General features: G+C 38.0%; 1 protein-coding gene across 5 annotated transcripts in view; it reads right to left on the reverse strand.

The window, feature by feature from the left end:
* CACNB2 (calcium voltage-gated channel auxiliary subunit beta 2) overlaps positions 1-22,140 on the reverse strand; it is a 265,080-nt gene that overhangs the window by 41,111 nt on the left and 201,829 nt on the right. For all 5 annotated transcript variants that reach the window (XR_009957564.1, XM_062569046.1, XM_062569047.1 and 2 more), the window contains 3 exons: positions 6,478-6,600; positions 1,985-2,121; positions 191-267 (listed from right to left, as the gene is read on the reverse strand). Coding sequence is in view for 4 of the 5 variants with exons in the window: in XM_062569046.1 (XP_062425030.1) it covers positions 191-267; positions 1,985-2,121; positions 6,478-6,600 (337 nt within the window). In the remaining variant the exon portion in view is untranslated. The remainder of the gene's footprint in view (positions 1-190; positions 268-1,984; positions 2,122-6,477; positions 6,601-22,140) is intronic.

Raw genomic sequence — 22,140 nt, forward strand, 5'->3', positions numbered from 1 at the left:
GACTGTATGCACTTGTTGGCATTAATTTAACTACTTCCAATCTTAACAGCCTTATGTGGCAACAAAACGACTCAAGCTTATGCCTATGAAGTATAGAAACTAAGAAAAATATGACTAAATGTAATATAAACTGTATCAGATCATGCATGATTCCATAAATCACTTGTCTAAGGGTTTGTGACCTACTCACCAGATGATGGAGGCGTCGATTTTCTGGAACTAGGAACTATGTCACCCAAACTGGATGATGAGTTTCCTCCTGATTTACTGGAGTAAAGCAACAAATTAGTTCAAAGTTTTATAGCTCTCTCAGCATTTGTTCTATCACATTTATTACTTGTCTTCTAAACGAGCTGCTAGCAGAGAGAAAAGCAACATTCCCAGTGGTGATAAAAAATACACGTTACACAAAATGCATGCACACTTTGAAGACTGAGGAATTGCAAACATCAGTCCGTTTCCTTGGTGTTCTGCCATGAAATTTCATTCTGTTGCATATACTCTTAATACTTTATGATCTTAATATGGACCAATTATTAATATGGCTACTAATAGATAATTATTAATACTATTACTCATTAATACAACTAATTCTTAACTCAACAAACACACCTGTTTCCTTTAACTGAACAGCTATTTATAGTGCTGTAGTGAAACCAACAGCGCATTTGGTTAACATCTTTTGAATATAATTTAAATAAAGTACAAATTTGCTGTCTCACTGCAAGGTAGCACTTACAGAAAGGAACTCTTGTCAAAAGAAAATAAAACAACCTATGTTTTTGTCAAGTTCTGCTTTGTGAAAGCTTATGAAAGTTGGGTAAAAGAAGTATTTTTCTGAAATTCCATCTCATATACTGTAACAGGAGAAGCACTGAAAATTAATGTAAAAAAGGCCATTTTCCTCTTCAAGTAATCAATATGATAATACTAGTTGCCACTTTCACCATATTAAAAAACTAACATTCACTGAGTAAATGCATTTGCGTAGTACAGTGTTACCTCTAGTTAAAAATTCTGGAGAACAGAAGATTTTACAATTTGGATTTGGGAAGGAACTGAATACTGGGTCAGCTGTGGCTGAAGAGTCACCAGAGGTGCGAGGAACCCGACTTGTCCTGCTGGGACTACTAACTGACACCACAGCCATTTCACAGCTGAGGCCACACTCACGTGGGCTCCTAGGACAGACCTACCCTTCAAACACTGCTACTTCTTCTATCGAAGCAGAAAAGCCTTTCCACCATCCAAGATGTTTCCAGCTGCATCCCACCCAGACATACTAGAAATATTTATGCTTCCTCTATACCCAAAGAGGAGCAAGTGGCATTTGCTTTCCTGTGTGTTAATATTTCCTGGAAAGGAAAAATACTACAGTCTACAACGTTCTACAACAAAGGTCACATTATTAGTGTCTTGCAACTTCGCACAGTCTGTTTAGAAATTGTATCTTTATATTTTTGTAATGACGGGTAAAGGGTCAACAAAGAACTAAGCATGGAACTTCTATCATAAAACGTGGTTATCTTAAAACTTGTATTTGCAGACAATGAATTTGACACACCAAAACATTTTCCCTAAGAGCTCTGATTTCAGTTTATGAACAAATACAACTTACTTTCTGTAAATTCTAAGATGAGCTTTAAAAGTGGTTAGTGAAAGCAAATAACTGCTGAAGGATTTAAGATTGATTTTTAACTCAAAATTTTGCTTGCATATAACAAATGTACTATCTGGAATGTATACTTGCAAATACTTTATGAAATTTGCATGAAATAAAAGCTACCATAGACCACCACAGACAACCAATCTAAGTATCTGCTTTTTCTTTCTAATGGCAAAGAATATATATGAATATTACTTTAAATGATTCAAAGTATTTGTAGCAGCCAATTAAAATAATTAAACATAAATGTAGCATACATAGCATTGATGTCCAAGTTACGTGTCACAGTCAATGCTATTTTGTTGTTGTTGTTATTACCTGGAGTAGAATTTTCCTTGTTTTGCCTTTTGTTCATGCTGCAGCCTCATGTTTTCTAGTTTGACTGGGCTTGGTATGAATCCTATTTCACAGCCTTCTTTTACCAACCGTCCTATCCACCAGTCATTATTAAATTTCTACAGGAAAAGAAAAACAGAAGTTATGTACTAAGTAATTACTATATTTTAGATCATTTTGTTATTATTTTTAATTCAAAGGTAATTCATTTTATGTAATTCCTCCCCTGCAGTTAGTTGCTGTACTATACTATTATAGAAAGGAAGAATCCCGGCAGTTTTCAGAAATACATTAAAATAATTATACCTTGCAAAATATTAAAATTCCACAGTACTTAAGCAGAAAACTCTCCCTCATAGACTTCATGATTTTCCCTGACGGTTATTTCTGCTCATTTCATCAACTTTATTTCTTTGTGCTTTCCAGTCTTGGCTTTTCATACATTAGAGCTGATTTTGTTCTCCCATGTTGTTTCTCCTTGGTAGACACCAGAGACGACTTCTTGTCTGCTCCTATCCTCTGTAACAATTTTCAGAGTTCCATAATAATCTATTTTTCTTATTCCTTTATATTCAGTTATCTATTTAAAATAAAAATACTACTTCATAGTTCTCCAGTTTCTCTGAATTCACTAGTATGTTCTGAAATAAAGACTCCATTCCACTTTTTATATATGATTTACTACATACAGCTCATATGATCTGTATGATCTTTACCATACACTGATAGATCCATAAAGAATGGATATCTTCAGATAACTAAAAATATACAGTTTTACAAATATATAAGATACTCAAGTTAACTCAATTCCAGCTACAGCTACACAGATACATGAGCTTATGACTAGTGTTTGTTTTTGTTGTTGTTTTGCAAAGGTCTGCAGAGCAAAATTATTTGTTTTTTTAACAATTATTTAGTAACCAACTTTGGCCTAGAATATGAGTTCCATGCGGATAACTAACATCAAATAAAAATTTTAGATAACATGGATAATTTATTAAACTGCAAGGGAATGCATGAAAGGGGAGCGAAATTGCCTTCTTGAATCTGAAGTGTTGAATAAAAAAAAAAAAAAAACACTTGTAATTGAATTTTTTCATTAGTAGTTTTAACAAGTGTACTGAAAAGAGTAAAAAAAAGTAAAATATGTGGGATGTCATAAAACAGAATTAATTTCACTAAGAATAAATAGTGAATCAATGATGTGCAACCTAAATTGCAGTATCATCTTTCATCTTGGCTACTATAGAAATGTTGCAATGCTTGAAGTAAATTTTAAGATATTTAGCTAATAAAAATAAAGATTAAAATAAATACAAATTTAATTTCATGAAATATAATTAGCTGCATTAGATTTTTTCCATCTAATGGGCTCCCATCTTATGAGTGAGAATTTCAACAACTAATACATCTAACAGGAAACTACTTTGAGAAAGTAATTTCTCAAAATTGCATGATTCAAATATTTTATTACAACCTTAACCTTTTACAGCAAAATATTAACTACAGATATCTATATATATTTCAAATATGCTGAACGATAACATAGTTAGAGAAGAAGACTATACTGATAGAGTTCATGGAGTTGCCATTATATATCTGCTCTATGTTATATGTGAAGTTTGCAAAACAATAGCATTTAGCTTGGAAAAAGGAAGAGATAACTAATTAAAAATCAACAATAAATTAAAATCATTATTTTTCATATTGTCCTATACTACAACCATCTGTTACACATCAAAACTAATTTTAATTTATTTAGTAGAAATGATAAATCCAATGGAAATTTTTCTCCATACCAAAATAAAAGCATGTGGAATTAATTCCTGCAAAGTATCAAAGCTAACTGCTGAATTAGTGTACAAAAACAAGGATAAGAATTTTACTTGTAAAATACTATACATAGTATTTCTTGATTTTCAAAAACAATAGCAGAAATCTTGGTAGCAAGATGTTTCCAGGCTCTAGAGGTGTGGGATCAGGTGAGCAATTCTTTTTGAGGACACTTTTGCTTGGGCTGCCAAGTCAAGCACAAACAGGAATTCCAGGCAAGGCAGAATTATGGCCTTCAGTAAAGCCCTGAAGGATTCAGGGGAGACTATGATGCAGCATGTTTCTTCATGCAGGAAGGAATTCTTTATCTTTATTTGTATGGACTTTTAATGAATCTAATCTAATAATGAAGACAAATCTCCCTCTTATGTAATCATTGCAGCACTTTTCACCATTGGCCATGTACATTTTGAACAGTTTTTTCTTGCTTGAGCTCTCTCAGTAGTGCAAATTGGCAAACCCTCCCCACAGACAAGAAAAGGAGAGCATTGATCCAGTATGGCATTACCATGCAGGCAAACATTACTGGAGATTATACTTGGTTGTTCCTCCTCCCCTCCAACCATTTAAGCATACATATAAAACACTTTTTTTTTTTTTTTTTTTTACAGTCAATTACAATTTTCTACTTCTAACCTACATAACAAATTTCATTTTGGAAATTTCAGTTCTCCCAGTATTAGGGAGCACCAAAAATACTGATGGTGCGATATCTGGCAGAAGAAATTGCCTACTTGGCTGGTTAGAGAGCCCTAGAGGGTCAGCAGGCTGATGTAGCTGCAGAAGGGGGAGGATCAGGGTGTGCACTGCCCTGGGCGTCCTCCTGAAGAGGTTCAGCCTGCCCAGACGCAACACCCACCACTGCAATACCCATGGAGCCACCAGTTAGATGCCTCAGGACTCTCTTCTGCACCTCCTGTCCAGCTGTGCACCTTCCACTTAGCTCCCCTCTGACCCTGGTACTGGGAACCCACCTACAGCCCTTATCAATGGCTTACTACTGCTAGAAACTCATTTGTGCCTTAACTGCTTGGAAATAAAAACAGGTATTTTTAAATGCAATTAGTGCAGAGCGTCTGTCCTACTCTGCCTGAAGCAGCAAAAAGAAATGTATTTTGATCTGTTATTTGCGTTCCTTACCACTAAAAAAGGGCCACAGACAACAAAACAACTCAGTTGAGCTACGTTTCATATTCAAAACATTTCTAAAGACTCAAAAAAAAAAAATTCAGGAAGCTTTTTCTTCCTCTGTATCTTCCGTGCATTTATGTCTAAGTGGAAAGAGGAGGAAAAAAAGCAGAAATTCTAACAGAAAATCTGTGTTTGAGGCCCATATAGAAACAGTGGGAAAACCTCATATGAAGTTTGAAATTATCAGCTTATTCGAAACAGAGATGGGATAGATGACCATACAAAAACCAATCTAGCCAAGCTGAGCTATGCTTTTCAGTGCTTCCAGATTCACCAGTGAATGTGGACAGGCTGCTTTTGCAGGTTTCTGCGCCTGCACATCCCTATTTTTGTCACAGGACAGAGTAGAACAAGTCTTTCCCACTGTCAAACCTGGAAGTTTGAATCCGCATTACCACCTTTTCTGTGTTTCATATATTGAAAATTAAAAGACTATTAATCGCCAATAAAAGTCCATTGCCTGTGTTTCTTTAGCCTCTGACCACCTGCATTTCTACCTCTGTAAAGGAAATACATAATGACTCAACACTAGTAGAGTTCATCAGTCAGAGCAACCAAGACTTTTCACACACAGCAATCAAAAAAAGGACGACTTAAAACAGGACAAAAATGTAATTTCAAAAGTATGGGCTGTTCTAGTCCCTTATGCTGACTTTCTACCTCTTCTGCTGTAGATCTCCATTTCTAGATGGACCATTTTGTAACAAAACACAATGGAATAGGACGAAAAGCTGGGAAAACTCCTAAAACAAAGGAATCATTCAAAGAGAGCAGCAGGAGCTGCTTAAGAAGGTTTGCATGGGAAAGTTACCACATTATTTGCTTTGGACTGTCTTCCAAGGAAGGGCAAAAGAAAAAGGGTTTAGGTATTTGAAACTCTGTAAAACTTGAAATTTTTCCAATGGGAACTACTGGAAAAGAAAACCAATGCAGCAAACACTGGTAAGAGCCTTTTCAGACAATTGCTATGTTCATCTTGAAACTTACCACATAGACTTTTCAATTTGTAATTGTTAATAAAAAAGATATATTGTATGCATCAGGGAAATAACTTCAGGGAAAAAATGAGCCCTGAAGATGTTGGGCTTTTTTTGAGATGAAGTCCACGAATAGAGGAGGCTGGCTGCTGAAACACAGTGAAAACCCTCTGAGCGTTAGAATGGTGAAACCCATATTTTACTATTAAATATGCAGGTATAGATTTTTAATGCCTCCAAGTAAGCAATAATTTGACTGTAAGGAATTTATGCCATTGCCTGCAATGAGTAATAGTATTTCAAGGAACATATAATTCCTTATATACAGTTATCTTGTTTATAGAACATTTGTATAGCGCTTTGACAATGCAAAGTGCTGTCTTAATGTTAAAAATTGGTAGCACTAGTACTCAAAAAGTAAAAAGAGTGGTGACCATTAAAGAGAGCTTCGCTTACTCCTTTAGTTTGACTTACTTCTTTAACATGAAGAAAATCTTTAGCTTCAAATGAGATGGCCATGCCTGGGACTGGAACATCATCATCATGAGCTGCACTGTAACCAACATTTGTCCGAACTGCAAATGCAACAGGTTTTGTCTGCAAAGTGAAAGATTAACAGCATGAAGACTTCCTTCACAAATATGAACGTGTATACACACACACAGGGGATGATTTCTGTAAGCTGTCTTTTTAAAATCATAAAAATGACAAAGAACCCTGAAAACACATAGTCTGTTATTCTCAAAATATTTGTTGACAACATGAAGGCAAAATTCACTTGTTGAAAACGGCTGACATTTTGTTCCAAAGCCACTGAATCATTAGCAAAGCTCGTGAACACACATCATTCTCATTCAGAAGGTCAAAGTCTTCAAAAGTAACTAAGGGCGTACAGAAGCACCTAAAATCACTAATTACTGTGGAAAAAAGAGCAAAAGTATATGTTAAATGTATTCTGTATCAATGTATTTTGTGAAAAATCAATATTCTAGAACCATATCAGAAACTCAAGGACAACAAATTTTTTTCACATTCTTAAATTGACAAGTTCCTTCCCCAAATGCATTCCTATGCTATAAATGGTCCACATAAAACAGCAGGAAGCATTCTGTTTACTTACCTTAGTTACTTAGTATCAGTTCACTCATTTTATAGACAAAAAGATCTTTTTGTAGCTACCAGCACTCAGATGTCACTTGGGATAAGCCAGATCAGCCATTAGCAATCAAAAACCAGTTTGCAATCCAGATACCACGCTTGGATACAATGGCATCGCACAGTAAATCCTCATTTGGTGATGACTTTATTAGAGATTTCGAATCGCAGTTCCATGCTTAGGTGGTGGTGCAACAAACTTGCATGGCACTGTTTCAAGAAGTACATTTGAATTTGCATAGAGTGTATTATTCTGCTTTCATATCAATCGCTAGGCCCCCCATTGCCTTCAAGGGCACAGTATGAAAACAAGGGAATCAGTTGAATAACAATTAACTATTTTCCAAAATAAAATCAGGCTTCAAGTTAGTAACACTAGAAGTTTAAATTGCAAAGGTCTACTTTAGTTTGCTAATAAAGAAATAGAATAAAAATATATAATAATGGGAATTCAAGTATACAATTTAAGAGTAAAAGTCATGAAATTCCAACATGTATATGGCCAAATCCACAGTAATTTGGCTCCACTGCCTAAGCAGTGTGGTCCCATTCACATCAACAGCAGAAGAATTAAAAGAACGAGGCATTACTGAGCATCTAAGTCCAAAATAACATGTAAGCCTTGGCACTAAGGATTTACCTAATTCTAATGCACTTAAAAATTGAGCATATCCTCTCCAGCTGAGCTGAAAGTCCCTACCTGCCTGCAGTTCTGCTTCTGTGCTTGCCCAGAGCTACCTCATGCTACAGAACAGCCAACATGCCAACTCCCACCTAATCTTCAGGGGCATTATAAGAACGGCAGAGGGATGCCAGTGCCCACCAGCACTGGCTCAGCACGACCCCTTGCTGCAGGTGCCTTCTGAGAGCGTGGCTAATGCGTCCTGCCAGATTGCCAGGCCACCACCAAACACTTTGACACCGACCACCGACTTTGACAGACTTGCTGGTGTCCACACTCCATATGAAAGCTCATGCCAGTATTTGCTCTCAGTTAATTAAAGGATTTAAATTTTGTTTTCAAGAAGTAATAGCAAGAGGAGTCAAGGGAACACAGCGCTGGCCCACCCCAGCAGCTCCCACAGCCCTGGGGCCACTCTGCCAGCCTCCTGCAGAGCTTTTCTTTCCAAGCACCATCAATGCTGAAAACCTTTCTGCACAGGTACGAATTAAGCAGGCATTAAAGCCGCTGTCCAGCTCAGCCCAGTCTACATTTACAGCACTACTTTTTTTTCCTCAGTGCTGCAACCGGAATACATCAGAATAACCTTTATTTCATACCAAACAACATTTTCAGCTTGCTCTTCTGGCAGAAGCTACCAAGCATCACAGTGTCCCTGGGACCCCTGAGACTTCCTTCCCCTGCTAAACTTTTTGCCCACCCAGAAGTCCTCCACTCTGCTCTCCAGAGGTGAACTAAGTCTAACAGAAGTGGTTCTAACTGAGGGGGGGTATGGCATTCCTTTTCATCTCAAAACATACTAATGTCTCTACAGGACAATTTTAGTCGCAGTATTAACGAATTCACGGCTGCCCATCGGAACATAAGCAACAAGCAAACGTAGCTGGTACCTATCATCACTGTATGGCTTGGCTGAGAGATGTGATATTCTGCTGAGACAGCAGATAAAGAAATCTCATTTTCTACAAGAAGAATTGCTTCTTCAAGGGGAGCATATGAAAATGCATCACAGATTCATAACAGAAAACTCAGACACCTTAAAGCAAAAATCATGCAATCTTTTCCTGATTACCAAAAATACTCTATTCAGGTTTATTCTGACAATTTGCATAGTGATGGAGGAAAAAATGTGCAATTAAAATATATGATAATAATAATGAGGGAATTGTATCAATAATTCTAAAGACAATATCATGCTACCTAGCCTGGAAAGGAAGATTAGAAATAAAGTAAGAGAAGGTTCCCTATTGCTTATTTTAGGTATAACATGTGGCAAAGGTCACAGCATTCCAGTAAGGTAGATGTTAAAACTACTTGAATAGGACCTGTTTTCAAATAAACTACTGTAGTCAAACAATTTATATTTAAGTGTGCATTCTACGGAAGATTTTTAATTTAAAGGATTAAACTATTAGATTTTTCATAAGTGTGGTCAAAAGAGTCTCTGTGCCCAGAAATGGTGCAGAAAGTTTCAAGAGTAAATTTTGGAAGGGGACTGCAGAATAGGGATCATATTTATGTGGTATTTAAGTAGGTATTTGTACATAGAGATCATCAGACAATCATTAATTCATAATAATAATAAAAAAGTGCAAAGTTTGTGTACAATAGAGCATGGAAAAGGCCTTTACTCTATTCCTTCTGTTTCTAGTTCTATAATTAATGGAAATATCTTAAGCTATGTTGGGTAGGAAGAGCTTTAAAGACTGAATCTGGTACCATTTTAACCAGTACTTATTTAAACTAGAAGGCATGCAGTAGACTAAAAAAGTTAAAGGTAATTGAGTATATTTAAAGGTTGAAAAATCTGGCTATAATTATTCTGTTATATATTCATACTTCTCTCTATCTTAGTGTTTAAAAGTCAGATGACTAGCTTTGAGATTTAATAAAAGAGTTTCAGTTACCTGATAGAAATTTTAAATGGTTAGTATAATCCTTACACAAGTTATTTCCACAGGTTTATATTACTACAGAACCCAAGTTACATACTGACAAAGTTACATACATACACGCTTTTACCAGACCAAGCTAACTTAAAAACTCTGAGTTTTGGCATTTATGTGTTGCAAGTTTATTGCTCATACATTTCATCAAGCACTTCTTAGTGCACCAACTACTGCTTCTGTATTTTCTCAAAATATTTCTTACTTTATCTGATTCTCTTTATCTATCAATTTACTTACACATGTATCAGTCATTTCTTTCTTTCTTGGTGCCCTCTTACTAACAATGTCATGAATGCTGTGGTTGTGACCCACTGCCTATTTTTCCTGTCTGTCTCCCCACTTTTAAAATAATTCATCCCAAGGGTTCAAAATCTTTCCTAGTATTTAGTCCCAACTAGAATACTATAAATCAAATAATTGATTTTTTCCTTTTTTTTTTCTTCCCAGGTCACCTATTCTGGAAAAAAAAATACTAAGAAATATGGATACTACACGAAAAATAGTAACAAAAATATTTTTTTTCTTTCAATATGGAAAATTCTGCTGCTGTTGCAACATGCTGGAGATCTTACTCAAAAGGTATAAGGAGTAATAGACAACTGGACTACATTTACTCTGTGCAACAGAATAAAGTCCAAACAAGGAATGATATTAATAACTACAGAAACACACACATGAAAATCAAATTTGATCCAAATTCATCAGCTGACAAGAAGGGTATGTGGAAAAATACAAATGACAAGAGGTTTAGATGAGTTTACTGCCAATTCTTATTAGCATCCACCCTGTGTTAGAGGATGATAGCCACAATAATATAAAAACAAAACAATCGAAACCCAACAGCTGGCTTATCTCCTTGCAGTGGACACTTTTCTAATAATCTGAACTCTTTCAATGCAATGCAAACAGAAGTTCAGGCACCTAATACAAATTTCTGGACTCCAGGATGAGGGAAAGGTACGTAAAAGCTAGGCACGCACGTCCCTTAAGAAACCTCCTTGTTCACCTTATCAAGCTGATGAACTGCTAGAAGGGCAGCAACCCTCCCCCCCCCCTCCCCCCAGCAATCCAGCCTAGCAGCTCCTCAACTATTCTCTCAACTTTAATTAGCACTCAGTTCCGATATATAAAAAAATAGCCAATGGCTACAGAATTAGGATGGAGCAAAGAAGAAGAAAGTCACACAGGCACTGAATTCAGTAATATCAAGTGTATTCCTTGAAAAATAAAAGCTAACATAAAGTACTGGCTTTTAGTATTCATATACAAAAACGCAACTTCCCTGAATTTAAAAATTACAGACTAACAGAGTTGATGCTTTCTATGCTATTATTCATTTCAGTACACAAAATAGATGTATCAATATATATTAAATTGTCAAAACTCCTAAATAATACTTCAGCATTTACTGCAACATAGAATATATCATTCACTGTTATTAGGAATTATTATTTTATAAAGCATTGTAAACTCTCATTGTAAAGGAATAATTTTTGCCAAACACTGACAGACAGGATAACGTACTTGCTTATCCATTCTCAGATAGTTTCATCTCTGAACTTTCATCCAAAGTTCAGAGTATTTTGACCTACTCCTAATAGTAGCAGTGGATGAAGGACTCTAGGCTGACTGAACACTTAATACCATCCCCTGCATCACAACAAACAGACATATTCAGCAAGATAATGTCCTTGACATACTTCTCAGAAGTAGTCTACAATTTCCTATTAGAGAGCAATGTCTGACTACTGAAGAAAAAGAGAAATGGAAACCCTAAAACTAACTTAATCGAAAAACAAGTGAAAATAAGTAGTAAGTAAAAATCCTCTTTTATTTACTGCTATCAAAACAATTATTATGAAACGCTCAGCAGATTAAAAAAAAAAAAATCTTTAGCTTCTTTAGCTACAGATATACTCCGAAACAGTATGACAGTATGTCCCATATTTTAGATAGTCTGTTATACTGGTAGAAAGGGAGACTCGATTTCCACGGAATTAGTCATGTAGTTAATATTAATTGAATATTCAAAACTCTAAAAGTTAAACACTAGCCTTCTCACATAGATAAATCACTTTAAACGTTCCATAGAACTGTAAAATTGAGCACTTTTTCTTTTCTTGAACTACAACCTTGAAGTAAAACGGCTAGTTGTTATGCAATTCCTCACCTTTCTAGTTCAAAAAAACCAGGGCCTTATGCAAAAAAAAAAAAAAAAATCTCTTTTTATTTGAACATATGCATATTTTTAAATACATGTAGCATTTGCTTACACATGCGACAGGTCTAAAATTAGACTGGCTCAGAACAGTTAAGCACTTTCTATTCATTCTCTAAATCCCATGAAAATGTGATAGCAGTTTAGCACTCAGTTAATCCACAGTCTGAACTATAAGGACAGATGCTCCCAGATGTTAAACAGTTTAAAATTTTCTCTCTCCTAAGAGAAACAATGCATCTTGAAAATCTTCAGGATGCGTATTTCCACTTTATTTTCAGTTCTTCTCCTGCAAAAATACATCACTAGACAGACAAAATAACCCCAAAAGGAGAAAAGTAACCAGACCATGAACATAATCTGTACTATTAGGGCAGGAGGTAACACACTTCAGTTTGGGATTCTTCATGAACCAAGAACAAATTCTGATTTAAACTCAGAATATAAACCAATGAGACTACATTCACTCGCTCTCAAAAAAACCTTTGGCTCCAGACTTTTGGTAATGAACATAAATTTAAGTAGAAATTAAAGTAGGACTAGGGAGTTCTTGCTTCAGAATAATGATTTTTCCCTCTGCATCTTATTTCTTCTTTTTGGTTCACAAGTCACAGTCACTTTTTACAAATTCATGCACACCCTCATTACTAAGTCAATACTATTTATGGTATGATGGTCTGCTATTTATATTCTCTCACTCCTGTTTTATGAATAACTTGTATTCAAATACATGAACCAGCATTTACACAATAGCTGTCTCAGGCAATTAATTGTTTAAACAAATATTAGTTTGCACCTACTTGATTGAACTTTTATTTGAGAAACATTTCACTCAAAGCACGGCAAAATAATATAACCTGTTTTCTAGTAGTATACTTAAAACATGTCAGGATCCACTTTTTTCTATAGCTCATTTCAAATTTCTTATGCCGTGCCATAAACCCAGTGGATGCAGTCCCTGAGGATCCTATTCAAGCAGGCAAGTTTTCTGACACAGAATTTGCTCACAGAACAGGTCACCTCCCTCGTGGCCACTAATTTTGGGAATGTTGCTTGATAGAAGGGGAATAATCAAGGTATGTCTATTCCCCATCCACCACCAGAACGTAGAAAAACAGATCAGAGCATTCTCCAAACTACTTTCACTTACCCCTGAGGCTGTCGTACGTGAAACACTGACCTTAGGGCTGAAGAAATGCAAGCAGGACTTAAAGCTGCCTTTACTTTCCTCAATTCTAGCTGATGAGGATCTAGGGCCTCTGATCCACTCACTTCCATCTTTATTAAATCATTCCAACAGCAGAGTTACGCTGTATTTACAGTAGTTTAAGTGAAACTAGACTCCTAATCAGAATTATGGAGATCATGCTAAGGCAAGAACCGACTCAGAAAATGACTTCAGCTATCATTTTGATGAAGTGCTTGTCAAAGTTGGCATTTGTGCTCAAATTCAGAGAATTTGTCTCAAAGCAAGTCTCCTCCCTTGCTATTTATACCTAATGCTACACCTCATTCAGCATATCCCCTTTTCACGGATGCCTGTAACTACATCCTGAAAGCAAGGAATTATTTTTCTCTTGGGTAATGAACATAACGGGTAATGAGTCTTTCTAGAAACACAGCCAGGTGTGTACTCATCAAAGTTTAAAATAACAGATAATATTTTTCAGATAAGGTAAGATGATACTATTCTTCAACTTTTCATTAGTACTCTTGGTAAGGAGTAAATATATCAAATAATGACCTACATATAGCACTGTATACACAGAGCCCATACACACTATTTGTGCCATAAGCAATATTAATACTGCACATAGGATAAAATCAGTAAGAATGTGATTGCCCAGTAAGGGCAGTCTTAAAATATGCCACTTTGTTTTATCCTGTTGATAACTGAAAGTCAAATATATAAAGCCAAAAGAAGTTCAAAACATAAATGTTTTCCCAAATTACCACATTTTCATGAGCAATTCTTTTGATTATTTTAAAGACGTTTACAATGTTATAAAATATATACTATGATAGAAGCAGCTTAAGTAAAGAACAGAAATTTCAGGTTTCCTGATAAAGAATGCAAAAAAGGAAAACTAGTATCAGCAGTACTAATACAGTGCCAACCAATTCTATAGTCTTAGATAAATTTGGTACTTATTTGACTGTTAAGTTTATCTCAGGAATGATTAAATATCGTTGTCATGGAATGAGGTAACAAGGGACTGTAACTGATACCACAGTATACTAAAGACAGTTACGGAACTCTTAGTTTCAGGTTACATATAGAAACAATATAACAAAGAAATAAATATGTTTTAAGAATAAAAAATATTTTTTTTTTACTTAAGCAGCAGTTTTTTTCAAACAATGAGCAATTTTTACCAAATTGAGGTCATTGAAATTCATTCAATTCAAGCATTTACTGCACAGCATATACTGCAAAAATAATCTAGTGCTTATACAACAAGAATAAACATTTTGAAAATAAAATTGTATATTACATTTTGTAGATCATATTGTTCATAATTTATCTTAACTATTACCTATTGTGTTGTAGCTGGAAAAAAAAAACCCAAAATAACAAATAGAAGACATTTGTGATTTTTACTTTCTTATTTTGCTATACTAATACGTAACTCTGTTACCCAAGAAATCAAAATCACCTGAGTATACAAACAATTCACAGGAAATTTACAGCCTAAATTCTGATTATTACTGAAGCCACATTACAAATAAGTATGTAATTGTTCAACCTCTAAAGACAGTATCTGCTCAGCAGCTCACTGCTAAGCAAGCATTGACAATTTGTGGATGGCCCAAGAGAAAATTAGAGTAAACCTACTGCCACTAGAAGCAGCAGTCAATGATACGGCTTCCCAGCAAGGATTAAGCCTTCATTTTATTTGTGTGCACATGTATCAGACAAGTCTGGTAGCAAGACAGACTCATGGAATAACTGAGGTTGGAAGGAACGTCCAGAATCACCGAGTCCTACCCCCTGCTCAAAGCAGGTCTAGGCAGATCAGGTTGTTTAGGGCCGTGTCCAGTCAAGTCTTGAACACCTCCAAGGACAGAGGTGCTACAACCTCCCCAGGCGACCTGTGCCAGTGTTTAACCTCCCCCAAGATTAAAAAAAAAAAAAAAAAAAAAAACCCACACGTAACCACACATTTATGAATAAATGACACTGAAGTCTACAACAGACCACAAGAACTAGATTTTATACTGCAGTGTCAGGAAAATGAAATGGTATTACAAGTGGAAATCACTAATTTCAGATTATAATTCTTATTGGTCTAAAAGTGGGTAATTTTAAGAACTTCAGGGTTGGGGCATGGGAGGGATCTGAGGAGGACAAAAAGATTCCGTTCTTTCAGGTTAAGACAGCAGTTGTATTACTTTACTATAGCAGACAGTACTGCCCCCATAATAGTCTATTTTCTACTGAGGTAACATCTGAGGTTCACATCTTGGATCAGCATCTCACTGTGCAAAGTGCTATATAAAGGACTTTTGACAAAGGGAAGGATGTAAAAAGAAAAAAAGATACACTGGGAGAAAAGAACACATTAAAATTTCAGTTAATAAAGTAAGTACAGCTATTGCATTATGAGATTCAAACTGTTCCAAATTATTAAGCCACTTGATGTCAGGAATCTCTCTAGGTCTATCTGAGAGAAACAGTCATCTAGAATATTCTGGAGCAAAACTTCTAAATTTCTCAGGACTTGAGTCAGTGATTTGATGTGAGTGTGCTTTACCACACATTTCCAAAATATGAATATATGCCCAGCCATTGAGGACAGCTGTCCTGCCACCCTCCGGAGGGCTGGCTCACCAAACGCTCAGCCAACAGCAATCAAACTCACTGGTCTCTGCAGCTGCTTATTCACTAGCACCCAGCGCTAATGCGCACTCTCTTGTCAGAAATCCCAGCAAAGAGATGCTCCCATCAGACGAGCCACCGCCACCATTAACCTTCCAGCCGGACTCTCCAGGCAAGCTGCAAGGGGACAGCGTGGAAGGTGAGCCTTCCTAGGGTCGGTGTGATTTTCCTTCTGACCGCAACCCAGTGGTGACATCAGCTGAGGAAGTTCTCTCTCCATCTTTTCAGCTACCTAGTATCCTAGCTACAGCAATCCAGCCCTTACCGTTAAAGAAAAGATGGAAATTGTAACATATTAAGCCATTACAAACCAGAGTCTGCCAGATCTATCTTTTCTTAACAATGGATATGCTTACGACATTTTTTTTGTCCTCTCACGCTCTCTAGAGAGACTTTTGTTACTATTTTAGCTCATCTTCACACACAGCTTGAAAGTCATGTTTCTTACTTCCTTTTACGAAATCATATTTGAACAGAGAGTCACCGATGCCAGCTTACAGGCAGCTCAGGAGGCAGCAAAGACTGAAATAGCTTTAGTGACGCACACAGAGCTCTCTCATATGAGCAGGGTCTTTTTTATTAGAGCGTAATACCATCAGTCAAAACTCACTGGTGGCAGAGGGCTGTTTCTATGCAAGCATGCCGAAAAGGTGGATCTTCTCTATACCCCATTTGGAGAGGTAATGGGAACCGCTGGAAACAGCACAGCTGAAGAAAAGAGGACTCCTTTAAAGTCTGTTTGTGCATACTGAAAATATGCTTATTCTGGCAGCAAAAAACAGCAGATGAAAGGTGTTATTTGCAATAAAAAATAATGTGCTGGGATTTTAAGTTGCTTTTTCAATGTCATAAGTGAGGACAGTTTATGCTTATGAGACACTTCAAGCTTATGAGACAGCATTTTAGTAGTTCTTAACTTTACGGCTAAATTGAGTTTCACATAGAGGAAAGAGCTGCAGTAACATTTTCAGACTGTTTACAAAGAAAAAATTATACAAGAAAAAGCATAAATCCATGACACAGAAGACTAAAGCAAACTGAATAAATTAGTAAGACTATGGCAGGTTAAAGCTGAAGATACAATTACCACAACCTTCTGAAAAAACATATGGCACTGAGAATGCTTTTTAATTTAGTATTATGCCTGCAAATTTTATTGCTGGTTCCAATATTTAAATAATTTGGAATTTCATTTTTGGTAATTAGATTAGAAAGGCTACATGACCACTGGAGTCAGAGGTTAAAAACTGTAGTCAAAAATTATGTTTTTATAATTACAGAATGGTTGAGGTTGGAAGGGACCTCTGGAGATCATCTAGTCCAGCCCCCCTGCTCAAGCAGGGCCACCTAGAGCACATTGCACACAATTGTGTCCCGGCAGGTTTTGAAGATCTCCAGAGAAGGAGACTCCACAAGCTCTCTGGGCAACCTGTTCTGGTGCTCTGTCACTCTCACAGGGAAGAAATTCCCCCTCATATTCAGGTGGAACTTCTTGCATCTCTGTTTGTGCCTGTTGCCTCTTGTTCTGTCACTGGGCACCACTGAAAGGAGTCTGGCCCCAGCCTCTTGACATCCTCCCTGAAGGTGTTCACAGACATTGATAAGACCCCCCCCCCCAGCCTTCTCTTCCCCATGCTAAACAGGCCCAGCTCTCGCAGCCTCTCCTCATAGCAGAGCTGCTCCAGTCCCATCTTCGTAGCCCTACGCTAGACTCTCTCCAGTAGCTCCATGTCTTTCTTGCACTGGGGAGCCCAGAACTGGACGCAGTACTCGAGACGAGGCCTCACCAGGGCTGAAGAGAGGGGCAGTATCACCTCACTTGAGCTAATGGCATGAGTGCTCCTAATGTAGCCCAGGATTGGCCTTCTCAGCCACAAGAGCAAATTACTGGCTCATAGTCAACTTGTCATCCACTCCCAGGTCCTTCTCTGCAGAGCTGCTCTCCAGAAGGTCAACTCCCACACTGTACTGGTACATGGGGTTGTTCCTCCCTAGGTGCAGGACCCTGCCCTTGCCTTTGCTGAACCTCATGAGGTTCCTCTCCACTAAACTCTTCAGCTTGTCCAGGTCTCTCTGAATGGCAGCACAGCCTTTGGGGGTATCAACCACTCCTCCCAGTTTTGTGGCTCTGTTTCCCTTCCTCCAGGTCATTGATGAAGAAGTTGAACAAGAGTGGACCCAGTACTGAGCCCCGGGGGACACTGCTAGCTATGGACCTCCAACTAGACTCCATGCCCTGATCAGAATCCTCTGAGCTCTGCCTTTCAGCCAGTTCTCAATCCACCTCACTGTCCACTCCTTTAACTGCCCTTCCTGAGCTTACATATGATGATGTCATGGGAGACAGTGTCAAAAGCCTTTCTGAAGGCTTTTGTCAAGGTAGACAACATCCACTGCTCTCCTCTCATCTCCCCAGCCAGTCATTCCATCAGAGAAGGCTATTAGATTGGTTAAGCAGGATTTCCCCTTGGTGAATCCACACTGACTGCTCCTGATCACCTTCTCTTCCTCCACATGCTTAGAGATGACATCTGGAATGTGCTGTTATGTCACCTTTCCAGGGATGGAGGTGAGGCTGACTGTCCTGTAGTTTCCTGGGTCCTCTTCCTTCCCCCTTTTTGAATACTGGAGTAACAGTCTTCAGGCACTTCTGTTCTCCATGACCTTTCAAAGATGATGAAGAGTGGCCTAACAATAACATCTTCAGTACTCATGGGTGCATTTCATCAGGGACTATGGATTTCTGGGTGTCAAGATTGCCTAAATGATCTCAAATCCCATCTTCCTCAACCAAGGGAGTCTTCCTTTCTGCAGACTTTTTCTCTTGTCTCCAGGGTCTGGGATTCCCAAGGACTGCCCTTAGCAGTGAAGACTGAAGCAAAGAAGGTATTCAGTAATTCTGCCTTCTCTGTATCCTTTGTCACCAGTGTCCCCACCCCATTCAGCAGTGGGCCCACATTTTCCCTAGTCTTCCTTTTGCTACCAATGTCTCTGAAGAAGCTCTTCCAGTTGTCCTTGACAGCCTTTGCTGGATTTAATTCCAAATGCACCTTAGCCTTCCTCGTTGCATCCTTGCATGCCCTTACAACATTCCTATATTCATCCCACACACCTGTCCCTTCTTTCACATTTTGTGTACTTTCTTCTTCTGTTTGAGTTTTGCCGGGAGCTCCTTGCTCATCCATGCAGGTCTCCTGCCCCCTTTGCTGGACTTCTTACTCATAGGGATGCACTGATCTTGAGCTTGGAGGAAGCGATGCTTGAACATTAACCAGCTCTCTTGGATTCCCCTTCCTCCTAGTGCCCTAACCCATGGGGGATTCCTCCAAGTAGTTCCCTAAAGAGGCCAAAGTTTGCTCTCCTGAAGTCCAGGAATGTGATCCTACTGATTGCCCTGCTTCCTCTGCACAAGATCCTGAACTCCACCAATCTCATGGTCACTGCAGCCAAGGCTGGCTCCCTCCCATCCTTCCCATCTCCAGCCAGTCTTTCTTTATTTGTTAGTACAAGGTCCAGCAGCACACCTCTCCTTTTGGCTCCTCCACCACCTGTGTCAAAAAGTCAATTAACTTCAGACACCTAAGAGTTAGGCTTCTACACTAAGCTACCTAAATAGGCCTTCCTTAGTTCAAAAGGGAAAAAAAAAAAAAAGTGTGATTTTTCTCTCTGAGGATGGCATAAATCACTGTATACACATCTCTTCCACAAGTAGGGAACTAAAGCACCAATCCCTAGTTGTCCAGGCATATTAAATCCTATGCAATACTCAATATTCTAAATAGAAGATTCCTTAAACTTGGTAGTCAATATTAGTGGGAACTTTTGATCTCAATCTGTGACTCAGCTGTCCAGCTGGAATGCCTTAAAGACAAATCAACACTTGCAACAACATTCAGGGAATTTCTGTATCAGGTTTAAAAAAAAAAAAAAAAACAGTAAAAAGGAGAAATCAGTAGAAAGTGAATACTCCTCTCTTCTTAACATGCAATAAATACATGAGTGGGCCACAACAGGAAGAACATCAGAAGAAAAAAAAGAAAAAAGAAAAGAAAAGAAGAGCTGATTGTTAAATAAAATCAGACTATATGGTGCACTCAGTAAGATGCGACAAAGGTAGAGAAAGTTTGTGATCATGTAAGTAAAGACTTTAGCATACTATACTCCCACAGGAAGGAAAGTTAAGCTAGTGAAGACACCTGTATTTCTGTCATTTCCTCTCTTATGAGCACACAGCAGAGTTAGTATTTTTAATGCATTGTTTTTGTGTGCATGTGTAATTTTCTAGGTTACAAAAAGATTCTTTAAGATTTTTTAGTGTCATGTTGACATTTTCATATATCAGCAGGAAGACTGAAGTATTTGTATTATATTCACTGCCAAGAACTATTTGCAATTTCAACTGCAAATAGTTTATTGTGAACTGCAAACGGTTTACTATTCTGTAAGAGGAACAGCACTAGAAGAGTTGAGGCACACTTTGGCTGTGCTTTTCTTAAAGATTTGCCAAAAGCACAGGAATCGAGAAGCTTGGGAACAATGGCTACTTAAAGCAAAACTAATCTGAAACATACTTTTATCTGATTTTTTTAAATGAATGATAAAATAGGAGGCCAAATAGTTTTAGCAAAATGACAAACAAGACAAAGAGGTTCTATGCTACCACCTTGACCTATTACAACGCTCCTCTATTTCAGGTGAAATGCCCTTCTTCGTGGCTCAGCCTGGCCATCACTTTGACCATGCTCCTTTGGAAGACAGGCACGTGTTTGTCCCTAACCGTTTCCTTCACTGAAGGAATCCCTTGGAGGTTTCACACCAGTAGAGCAGTTGTTTCACTGTAGTTCTTCTGCCCTCCTTATAGGGGCCATCATGGCCTTCTCTGCATGTCCTGGTGATCCCCTTCTACCAGAAAGTCCCCTGGAGAATTAAGTCTGAACAGCATGAAGGCTTCTCTGACATAAGCTAGGAGCCAGCCAGAATTATACAGGGGAGAAGCCAACATAAGAGTGGCTAAAAGCCAGGTTTTTGGCCATTCCTCCTCTGAGCTGTGCCAAGTGCATCCTGTAATCAGAGCCTGAAGAATCATGAGCATTCTCTTCCACTTACTGTCTAAATGCACCTCTTTCTCTCACAGTAACATTGTAGAAATGAAATGGTTTTTCTTTAATATTTCCTAATATTATTTACTTTTCCTTAAGATAATTCATTTGGATTCCTTGCTCTAAGCACAAGATAAAACAGGTTTCCTGGTGGGCGTATGAGATCCAAGAATGAAATTTTGTGATGACGCTATCTTTACAGAATATATTATACATCTGGTGCACGGCTAGTCATCTAACCAGCAGATGAAATACTAGCTGGCAATAAACCTTCCTCTTATGATAGCCATTAAACTGCTAAGGATTAATTCCAGGTTGCATGCGGCAAGAGTTATTAAAAGAGCATAAAATACAGTGACATAGAATTACGCTAATTTGCTCTTTGTAAGGAAGAGAGAGTATCAAAATGCAAAGCAGTGGTAATAATCCCATCAGGGTTTCTAAAAATTTTTAATTTATTGTAATTTCTTTGTGCCAGCAGGGTCACTCAGTGGACTGAGTTTTCTTTGGGTATGCTGGGACGTAGCTGCATAAGCTGAACAAAAGCGGAGCAGTCGACATTTAGGCTTAGCAGGGAATCAGCCTGAGTAAGACGGTATCACTGTATATGATACAGGCACGTACCCACTCCACAATTACTTTATCCACAGACACTAGGTATTACAGGTACTAGCATCTTACCCAGAAGCAGCCGTTATGTACATACTCAGCATGATGCTATACTGTGCTTTAAGGGCCTTCACCTTCACAGTGCTAAGGCCTTCTGCTTGCAATACTGAGGCCACCTTTCACTTGTAGCTTGGTAAATTCTCACCTAAGCTGTTGTACTACTGTTTTCCAGAGCATCAGCACAAAAGAGAAGCACTAAACTTAATTTCTTCATTATTGGTCTTGCCACCACCTGCTGCACTGGGGAGAACACCCAGAGGAGGATGCTTCACCCTGGGGTGGTGGGTCCCCACCACCTGGGGATCCCACCACTTCTCACCCTAGCTGGCCACTGGGAAGTCTTCCCTTTTCTCATCTCTCCTTCATTTTTTTTATTTTCTCCCAAAAGTAACTTTCACCATTAGAGCTGATGTATATGCTGTCAGCTATAGACCCATTAATAGAGCCATGTGCCTATGCAAGGGATCTTGAGACAGGCCTACAAC

Source organism: Rhea pennata, chromosome 2, assembly GCF_028389875.1.
Source record: "Rhea pennata isolate bPtePen1 chromosome 2, bPtePen1.pri, whole genome shotgun sequence".
Taxonomy (NCBI): Eukaryota; Metazoa; Chordata; class Aves; order Rheiformes; family Rheidae; genus Rhea; species Rhea pennata.